Here is a 9,975-nt window from a genome sequence, read left to right as displayed (position 1 = left end):
CCCAATCCACAATCCATGCCTGCTAGCGTAGCCACGGCACTTATATTAGTGGCTAATGGCTAACCGGTAACAGCTGATGGCCAACTAGTCACAGCTGATGACCATTTAATACCTGAGCCAGCACCTTTCCACGTGAGGCCGAGAGCCTGGAAACTGCTCTCTGGGACTCTGTCCCCACAGCATGTTGCTGTGAGAGGAGACTCTGGCCTTGTTTGTTTTTTTTTTTGGCTGGGGCAGTTGGTGTCTATGAGTGGAGGCTAGAGCTTTTGGGCAGCTTGTGGGGTCTTATGCTTTCAGACAGTCCTTGGGCATGTAGGACCCTTTGGTGAGCTTCTGGGGCCTCCGGTCCATCCTGCTGTGCCCCCTGGCTGTGGTGTGAGGCTCCTCCTGTGGGCAGCCTGGGCAGGTGGGCCTGTACTTTAGGCTGGCCCATGAGGTCACCCAAAGGAAAAACCAGAGGGGCCCAGCTGCTACTGAGTTTGCCAACTTTGAGTGCCTGCAGACCCTGCACCCTCAAACCAGACCCCCACTTGACCAGCCGCAGACTTGTCAGCGCAGTCAGTGTTTGATTTCTTTTATTAAGAGAAAGGAAAAACCACTCAAGAAAGGAAAACCAGTCAAGAGAAACCCAACTCACTCAGGCAGGGAGCAGCACTTGAAGTACAAGCTCCTGGCTGTGACTAGAGGGCTGGAAGGATAGGCTCTGGGGGGCGCGGGGGTTGCCTGTGGGAGGTGGGCCACAGGGGTTCACTCCCACTGCTCCTCATCTAGGCCTGCACCAGCCTGGGCAGAGGAAGCTCTGGGAAGCGACTGGGGCTGCCTGGGCAGGGGGAGGAGCCACGTGGAGTGTGTGTGTGGGGTGGTGGGATGGAAGGGAGCAGCCACCCCGCAGGATAAGTAGGAAGGGTCTGGCCCACTTCTGCAGAACAAAGACCGGTGGTGAAGGCTGTCCTCACAAGATTATGTCTGGGGGAGGTGCGGGTGATGCTTTTTTGCTCATTCTTTTCAAAACCCATGACATGATTCTGGGTTAATTTCATGAAAGCTTTAGTCCTGAACTGGAAGGCCTGGGGGGTGGGGGTCGGGGGGTTGGAGGCAGCTTCTTCTGGAGCTAAGGCCTGAAGAAGGGTGGTGCCTGAGCACCCCCATCCACACTCCCCACCCGACAGGCAGGGCCCAGAGGGGCAGGACCCAGCGAGCAGCAGGCTTGGGGTGATGAGGATGGGCAGTGGGGTGTCACCAGCCCAGCAAGCAGGAGACAGGCTCCTGGGACCCGAGGCCTAAAGTGTGCACGCAGGGCTCCTCGGGCTTCCCGGAGAGAGGAAAGTCCACGCCAGAGGAGGGCAAACGCACAGGCCCTGGAGAGGAGCGGCGGGAGGCCGTGGGGCCTTCACGCCCCCAGGAGCTTCTTGACCATGTAGCCGGGGAGGCTGTAGAAGAAGAGGGCCAGCATGAGCAGCCCCAGCAGCGCCAGCACGATTTTGATGATGAGCCACTTGTACCGCGTGCAGATGAGGTACTTGATGGACTTGAGGGGGTTGAGGAACCAGACGAAGGCGGTGTCCGGCCGGCTGGGGGAAGAGGGACGTGTGATCAGGCGGTGGGCACCTCCCAGGCACCCCACCCCCTCGGTCCTTCTAGACCCCAAGCCCCAGTCATGGCCCCTGTCCAAAAGCAGTGAGTGCTGGAGCCAGGGTTCGAGCCCATTTCTAAGCTGTTTACATTCCCTGTCCTGTCCGCAGGACCGCTGGGGCCGCAGCCTCCTCCCAAGGCCGAGGCATTTCTGGCCATTGGGCAGCCATCAGCCTCTCCCTGAACATTTGCGGCCATGGCAGCTCACCACTTGAAGAGCCAGCTGCCGCACGGCAGGCAGTTCTGATTGCTAGGACCTCCCCTATCGAGCAGTTCACTGTACGTGGTCCAGTGCGGCCCTTGCTCTTTCTCAGTGAGATGGGTTTCTCAACCTCTCCCCCTTTCTGATGAACATAAACTTCTGCCAGGAGTCTGTGGAGCCACCCCCACTGCCCTGCCCACTGTCAGGGTGCGATCGCTGCTCTAACTCCTGCCTGGCCTCCTGGCCAAGAAGCGCTTGTCGAGCTTTACATTCTATTGTTTGTGTTACAAACAATAGGCTTTATAAAATGTCAAGATACAAATACTGCGGAATACGCATTTGCAAACTCCTGTCCCGCCGACTCCTGGAGGACACAGACCTCTTCTCCCAGAGGCGCACTCGTGTAAGTGGGGTGTGGGCACAGGGCGCCTGGTTTCTAATCCCAGCTGGGACAGGCGAGTTAGCACCTCTTTGAGTGGACCCTACCTCCGGGGTTGGCAAAAGGGTGGAGGGGGAAGCCCTCAGCGCAGGGCCTGACACCGAGCAGGTGCTCAGCAAATGCTGCCTAGTGAGATGTTGGAATTGGATGGAGCAACTTTTGGTCCTGAGGGTGGAAAACGGGTCTGGGTTGGGAGGTGGGTGCTGCAGAAACTATTCAGAACTTGCTGGCGAATCCTTGCCAAACCCTTTCCCCATTCCTGGTCTGTATCTCAGCTTCTCCCTGCCAATGGAATTGGGTTAGTCTGTCAGGAATGGCGCTGGGAGAGGAGGTGGCATGTGTGAAGAATGCTGGATTGGCAACTTGGAAATGATTTGCTCGGGGACCTTGGGTAGCTTACGTCACCTGTTGGGCCTAATACGTAATCGTGTATAATAGTCATCTCCAGTTCTGAGAGTTTGTGATACTGTTAGAAACCTTGAAAGCTGCTGTGTGTGTGTGCGTGTATGAGCTGTGTGTGCACTTGTGTGTGTATGTGCACTGGTGTGTGTGTTCCACATGAGCCCTTGGTCCAGAGGAAGAAGGGAGAAGTACCAGGCCCAGGAGGATGCCAGACTCAGGCCCCCAGGATCTTCTTGACCAGGTAGCCGGGCACAGAGTAGAACAAAAAGGCACGGAAGAGGAGCGGCAGCACACGCAGCAGCAGTTTGAGGAGCAGCTGGCGATATGTGCACCACAAGAAGTAGCGGGCAGACTTGAGAGGGTTCAAGAACCAGAGGAAGCTTGTGTCGGGCCGGCTGGAGCGGCAAGAGGAGCAGAGGGAGCAAGGAGAAAGGACACAGAGGGTGAAGGCTCAGGCCATGGCAAGGGAGCCCGGCCAAGAGGTGGGCCGGCCCTGGGCTGAGGAATTCCCAGAAAGGGACAGAGAGGGCAGAAGTGCCTGCAGAGTGGGGACAAGAAGACCAGAAGGTTCTGGCCCCTCCTTCCTGTTTCAGTGCCCCGGGGACCTGGGCCAACTGGGCACTCACTTGGGTTTCTCTAGGGGGTCAGGCTCATTGCGGGCCAAACCCACTGGATTCTTCTCTGCTTCCTCGGCTGTCAGTAGATGCAACTCTGCCTCCACCTTGCCCTGCAGAGAAGAAGAAAACTGTCCCAGTGTCTGGGCCAGGTGCCAGGCCCTCCGCACCCCCGCCCGGCCCAGCCCTGCCCAGCCCCACCCACCACCTGAGCAGGGGTGGTGCCCACCGTGAGCTCAAACTCGTCATTCTCATTGCGGGCCAGGAGGGGCCACCAGCCTTTGACACGCTTCTGCTTGAAGATGGACACCAGGGGCACGTCCACCTCCCCCGTGGCCATCTCCATGGTGCACTGCTTGGCTGTCTTCGCGCCCCGTGGGAATCGGTTCAGGTCCAGCTCGATGGCCCCTGTGGCAACCTTGGAGTCAGCTCTGACAGACTGGTGGGAATGAACCCCTCACCCGGGTGGGCCCAGCTTGTCCCTCCCTCTCCCTCCCTTGCTCCCTCCATTCTGGGTCCCAGTCCCCTGGCCCAGCCCAGCTCCGCACCCAGGAAATCGTCGGCAGAGAAGTGGTCAGCATCCCAGATCTGCAGGGTGAGCCGAGCTGGGATCTTATATTCAGTCTCGTCCCAGGAGAACATGGACTCCTTCTTGGAGATGACGATCTTTTCCTCCGCAGCCAGGTAGTCGAAGGGGAAGAGGTAGCGCCAGTTGAAGTTGCCCTCGCCGGTCAGGGAGTGGTAGTGGACGTCAGTGTCCTGCTTGTCCTCTTGCTGGCCTTTAAGCCACCTGGCGGAGGGCACGCACCACCCACTCCAGACCTGCAGCCACACAGGTGGGGCCTCCCCACCCCACAGCTCCCTTTGTCTTCTCCCTCCTTTCCTGCACCCCAGGAAGATGGGCTTACCCAGCTCAGCCCCCTCCCAGCCAGGGACCTCTCACCCACCCCCGCACAAAAATGTCACTGGACTTCTCCCCAGTGAAGAAGTCGTCATCCTCCAGGACCACCTCATCCGTGTTCCACACGATGACCCGTAGCTCATACCTGGGCAGGGGGAGAGGCTGATTAACAGTCTGGGTGGGGGTTACCCTAAGGTTTTGGGCAGGGGGGCTGGAGATGAGATGACCGAGAGAAGTCCTGGGGACTTGGGGTGAGGACGGGGCCTGGGCAGGTTGGGGCTGAGAGAGTAGAAGTGATGTAGAGATGTTGGGACTCCCGCAGGTGTGACAGAGTCCGCCAGTCAGTGTGGCTGTTGTGAGGACAGCCCCAGGAGGAAGCCAGTCTGGCTGGAACGCGGCCCCAGAGCACCCTGCTGGGCAGGGAGGCTGGCTCAGGGCAGGGAGGGGCTGGCCGGCTGCGGAGGGTGGCTGAAGCGAGGCCCAGAGAGTCAGGGCAAGTTCTCCCTGTCTTCAGAGGCCAGAAGGTCCACTCCAGTGCTAGCAAGTTTGTGTTTAAGCCCTGCAGCTGGCAGTGACTATGCATAGACTCTAATTTCCTTTATGTCTTTGTACCCAAAGAGGGTTTTGACATGCAATTGTCATGATAAATAAGGTAGTTTTCTGCGTCTTGTGTGTGAGAGTGTATGTGTGGGCACATGTGTGCCACCCAGGTTTTGATGAAAGCCCATTGGAGGGTGCGGCTTGTACTCACTGACTGCACAGTGGGGTGTGGCCCCCGCCTCAGCACGGGGGACCTGCCAAGGGCAGCCCCACAACTCTGTTGATGGGTTGGTCTGTTCCTATCACAAGACCACAGGGGCATCACAATGCCCACTGACCAAGGGGATCTGGGCCATGGGAGGGGCAGTAAGGGGTGTGGGCAGGGAGGGGGTGGTGCTGAGTCCGAGCAGCTCACTTCTTGGGCTTGCGGGGTGAGATGTCCAGAGGCGTCCCGGGGGCTGACATGTCCATGGGGAACATGTCCACCCACAGCTCCAGGCGGCCCTGAGGGAGAGGGGATGTGGCAGTTCTCCCCAGTGGCTCCTCCACTGCCCAGGAAGGCCAGCTCTCCTCTCCCTCCCAACCTTTGTCCTGTCAGGTCCCATTTCATCAATTTCCATCCTTGGGTGCCAGGAATTCCTATGACATCATCAATAACCAATCACAGCTTCTGAGGGAGATACCCAGGTTTCCACCCCAAGCTGATGTGGTTCTCACTCAAGGCAAAGACACTGGCGTCATCGTGAAGGGCCATGGTGGGGAGGTGCCACCAGGCTTTGGGGAATGCAGCCAATAACATGAGGATACATTTTATGGACTCAGGCTGGGACTCTGATCCCAGATACCAAAGAACCTCAGGTGAGTCACCTGTTCGATGCCTGGCTTGTCAGGATTGAGCAGTGGCCGCGTCTCCACGTGTTCTGGCACCAGACGGCAGCCCACTCGGGGGATGTCCTCCCAGTGACGCAGGGCGCACAGTGCCACGTGCTCATCTGTGGACCTTTTCTGACCTGTGGGTGCCAGTGTGTCAGCTGCGTACATGCACTCAGCAGAATCAGATCTGTGCTGGGCCAGGGACTTGGGCACAGAGAAGCCTCTGAACTATCACCGGTTCACCCATCTCCATTTTACTGTTGGGGAAACTGAGGCACAGAAGGAGAAATGGCTTGCCCAAGCTCTCAGCTGTCTCACAGGGCCCAGAGAGTTCTGTGTCCTTGGAATTCCTCTGCCTGGAGAACTTGACCAGAGAATCCTAGGGGGCTATGAGGTCAGGGAGGACAAGAATCCACTTCCCGTCCCCGCACCCTGAAGGTGGTCAGCACACGTTCCCTAGCAAGTCCTCCTGATTCTCTGGGAACGGCCACATGGGTGACGGAGCTGAGAGAGTGCAGAGCTCGGAGCCACGTGACCTTGGGCAAGTCACTAAACTACTTGGGTCTCAGTTTCCTCATCTGCAGAATGGGGAGACCCTCCCTAGTCCACAGGGATGCCGAGAAGGAGAGCGTAGGCAACAAGTGGGCAAACGTTGTGTAGCATGGGGAGGATGGGCAGAGGCTGGGCAGACAGGGGAGGGACTCTGGGCCCTTACAGGGTCACCACGCCCAGGCAGAGGAGACCCCAAGCTAGGCCTTCAGGTCCCATCTCAGGGAAGTGCGGTCGCTCCCTGGCCTCTGACACCCCTGTGGCTGTGTCTAGCACCCTGTTACCGTTCTCATCCTCGATCTCGGAGGGCCCAGTGAAGACCCGGTTGGACACCTTCACTCTCCCGGGGGGCCCGAAGTGGGGGCCGTCCACTTTGCCCTCCTTGCAGAGGCGGGTCAGGATCTGGCTGGGCATCATGGGGTCCCGCCAGATATTGTAGCCATGTCTGTGGGAGGGGCACACCGGCTTGGTGGGGCTGCGCCATCTCGAGGTGGCAGCTGCTTACGTTAGCTGTTGCCCACCCTCCACCCCAGCTCAGCTGAGATGCCGGGGCTCCTGGAGGTTGATCCCTCCTCTGGCCCCACATCACCAGTGTCCCCAGGAGAAGCATCCAGTCTCCCCCAGTGCAGCCCACTCCATGCCCCCTTGGGGCCCACTTCTTTGGAACCTCAAAGATGAGGAAACTGATAACCAGAGAGGTTAAGGGACATGACCAGGGTTCCACAGCCTGCCGTGGCAGAGGCCAGCCAGATCCCCACTGGATTCGTCCTAAAGAAAAGTGCCACCCCTCTTCCCAGCCCACTTTTCTCTCCTTGTCCTGCCACCTCTGTTCTGGAACGCCCTGGCTCTCTCCTTGTCTTGGAATCTGCAGTCCTGGGACCTGAAGGCTATGCCCAGAGCCTGTAGGAGTGGAGGCCTGGCTTGGGACAGAACCCGTAACATGTCTCCCTTCCTAAACCACAGGCCGTGAATCTTGTTTTTACAGTTTAGGTGCAGCAGGCCTTGCCCTGCCCGCCCCACCCCATGCCACGCACATGGAATAGGTCTGGGTGATGCCGCAGGTGGCACGGTGCTTGCTGTAGAATCGGTTCTCCAGGTCAATCTTGGTTTCCCCAATGAGGTCGTCAGTGCCTACCAAATCCCAGTCGTACACGGCCACTGTCAGCAGGGATTCCATAGGGAAGGAGGCCTCGATGTCAAAGGATCTGGCAGGTGGGGGTGGGGAGAACGGTTGAGGGTGGGGAAGGGTGGGAGGTAGTCTGTGCTGGGAAAGTAGGGGCCTGGGATGGGGGGGCCACCAGAAGGCCTTACTTCCCAAAGACAGGGTTGAGCTGCTTGGAGATGTAGTTCTCCTTGTCTCGGATGTCAGTCTTGCCCAGCCGGATGGCGATGTACGGGTCGGCTTTGCCATTGATGTCTGCGGGGTGCAGATCCGTGGCCTGGGACGGTGGGAGGGTGTTCCTGAGCAGGCACCCTCCTCTTCTAGTGCCCCCACCCGGCTCCCTGATGATCCCATGATGGTGAAGGCCAGGAACACAACCAGAGACAGGAGACTTGCTGTGTGACCCTGGGCAAGTTGCTCCCTCTCTCTGGGCTTTGGCTTCCTCCTTTATAAAAGATGGGAACTAGACCTGATAACCAACCTCCCAGTGGGGGGTTATCAGTTCACAGCTGCTCAAACCCCTCCCGGTCAGGAGGACTAGTTTCCCTCCTGACTGGGAAACTAGGGAAAGGGGATGTGAGGGGAGTCTCACCCGGACTACGTAGACACGGACCAGCACATTAATGGGGTCATTGCTGGGGATGCCGTGGAACATGCCATAGGTGGGGTCGTAGCCAGCTTCCCGGGACACGTCCTCTGGAAGTGGCACTTTGTATACGCAGAGGGAGCCCTGGGGCAAGGCAAGCATGGGTCAGGGGACAGGTTTCAATAGGCATAGGTGGGGTGTCATTCAAAACAGCCCACAGTCTGCACCCTGCTGTGTGGCAGGGCCTTCATTCACCCTTTGGTAGCTGGATCGGGGGAGGTCCAGGAGCTCTGGAGGGAGTGGCCAGAGCGGTGGTGGGGGTGGGGGAGGCAATTTGAGGGGGCTCTCATTGCAGATGCTCAATCAATATGGAAATATTTTTATATTTTACCAACCAGAACAGCTGACAGTTCCACCTGAATGTCAGCCCCGGGCTTGGGCTGGCGTGTGGGGGTGGGGGCGGGGCTCAGCGCTGAGGGGCTGGGGCTCAGGGGCTGGGCCCCACTGCTTGCCCGACCTTAAACCGGCCCACGATGCGCTCCTCCTCCGTGGAGCCATCCTCGTCATCCCCCGTCTTGCCCCGCAGCAGGTTGAAGGTGTGCAGCCAGTCCTCAAAGTTGTCAAACTCTGACTCCAGCTCCTTGGGGTACACCTGAGCCAGGCCGTCCATCAGGGGGATGAGGCCTGTCCGTTGGCTTCTGTCTTGTCCCATCTGCCACCTCATGCCCCCAGGCGTGACTCCGTGCCCTGGTGGGGTTTATCCCAGACTCTCACCTTAAGCTCATCAATCTTGGGTTTCTTCTTCTCAGGGGCCTCAGGCCCCTGGACGGGGCCTGGGCTCTGGGTTTTCTTCTTCTTCTCCTCCTTTGCAGCCTTTGCCTTCTCCTTGACCTTCATTGGCCCCTTTAGGACTGGACAGAAACAGAAAAGGAGGCCTCCTAGTCAGTTTGGGGCAGAAATGATGGAGCAGGAAGGCCTGGGCTGGAGACCCAGCTCCGTCACTAATTTAACTTTGCTAATTTCACTTGGCAGGTCTCTGTATACTCAACTGTAAAATGCAGACAATACTCGCTCACATGCCTGCCTCACATGGGTGCAGGACTCCAATAAGGTCATGCGGGGAGTGTGTACAAAGACGGTTGTCGTGCCCTTTGACAGAGGGGGCATGGAAGGTGCTCACTTTCTTCTCTGGCCTCAGCCTACTTGTCTAATATTAAGAGGGTTGCATTTCCTAAACGGTATTCAGCAGAACACCAGGTGTAGGTGTTCTTGGAATGCTTTAGAAGAAAGGGTATTGTGGTCAAATTAGTTGGGGAAATAGTTTATATTGTATCTTTCTTCTAGAGATTTAGAATTAACATTTGCCTATTAAAGGCACTGAGAAGTCCTGCACCAAAAGACCTGTTTAATCCACTGGACCATAGAACCCTCTTTTCCCTCCAGAATACCCATTAATATTGTTCCATTAAAAAGGTCTGGAAAATACTGAGTGGGATGACCTCTGAGGTCCTTTCCAGCTCTGATGTTGTGTAGCTTTAAATGTCTGTTAGTCAGTGTGGCTGCTGAACTGGTCAGAGTAAAAGCCACTCTGGATCAGGGCCTAAGCTTGTTCACTGGTGCCCAGGGACCCCTCATGATGTGCCCAGGGACCCCTCATGATATCTGCCCTTAGTTGCTGCAGCTGTGGGGGTCCATGGGAGGGGGAAAGAGAAGCAGCTGGTGTGGCAGGCAGGGGAGCCTCCCATTGAGGGATAGGAAGGGGGTGGCAGCGGTCTAGGGTTCCAGGGCTCACCCTCAGTGCTGTCCATCTCCTCCTTCTCCTCCAGGTCCATTCCTGAGGCCTCTTGCTGTCGAAGTTGCTACCAAAAAATGAGACGAGGAGGAGGGAAGTGGGCTTTCTGGGGAGGGAGCTGTTGACCCCAGACTGTGGTCTCAGACAAGTCTTAAATGCACTAGAAACAGAAACTCTTTCCTACTGAGTTAAAAACCCATCACATACTCTGCTTAAGTGGGTTAAAAAAAGTTTATGTGTACAATATGACTTACTGTACTTAGGAATTTATGATTGTTTAAAC

The 9,975-nt window shown here is 57.3% G+C and overlaps 1 protein-coding gene across 3 annotated transcripts in view; it reads right to left on the bottom strand.

Moving 5' to 3' along the window:
• Window positions 1-684: 684 nt before the first annotated feature.
• OTOF (otoferlin) overlaps window positions 685-9,975 on the bottom strand; it is an 84,846-nt gene continuing 75,555 nt past the window's right edge. The window contains exons 34-47 of one of the 3 annotated variants that reach the window (XM_033125365.1): window positions 9,693-9,759; window positions 8,675-8,811; window positions 8,418-8,552; window positions 7,907-8,044; window positions 7,464-7,591; window positions 7,187-7,357; window positions 6,437-6,597; window positions 5,598-5,740; window positions 5,146-5,234; window positions 4,237-4,335; window positions 3,838-4,079; window positions 3,519-3,697; window positions 3,302-3,402; window positions 685-1,571 (exon numbers count right to left, since the gene is read on the bottom strand). In XM_033125365.1, coding sequence (XP_032981256.1) covers window positions 1,391-1,571; window positions 3,302-3,402; window positions 3,519-3,697; window positions 3,838-4,079; window positions 4,237-4,335; window positions 5,146-5,234; window positions 5,598-5,740; window positions 6,437-6,597; window positions 7,187-7,357; window positions 7,464-7,591; window positions 7,907-8,044; window positions 8,418-8,552; window positions 8,675-8,811; window positions 9,693-9,759 — 1,971 coding nt within the window. In that variant the 3' untranslated portion in view covers window positions 685-1,390. Of the gene's footprint in view, window positions 1,572-2,747; window positions 3,071-3,301; window positions 3,403-3,518; window positions 3,698-3,837; window positions 4,080-4,236; window positions 4,336-5,145; window positions 5,235-5,597; window positions 5,741-6,436; window positions 6,598-7,186; window positions 7,358-7,463; window positions 7,592-7,906; window positions 8,045-8,417; window positions 8,553-8,674; window positions 8,812-9,692; window positions 9,760-9,975 lie in introns of those variants that run through there. The other 2 variants (XM_033125364.1, XM_033125366.1) reach the window with 2 other exon arrangements.

Source organism: Rhinolophus ferrumequinum, chromosome 13 (assembly GCF_004115265.2).
Source record: "Rhinolophus ferrumequinum isolate MPI-CBG mRhiFer1 chromosome 13, mRhiFer1_v1.p, whole genome shotgun sequence".
Taxonomy (NCBI): domain Eukaryota; kingdom Metazoa; phylum Chordata; class Mammalia; order Chiroptera; family Rhinolophidae; genus Rhinolophus; species Rhinolophus ferrumequinum.
This window is presented reverse-complemented; position numbering and strand designations above follow the sequence as displayed.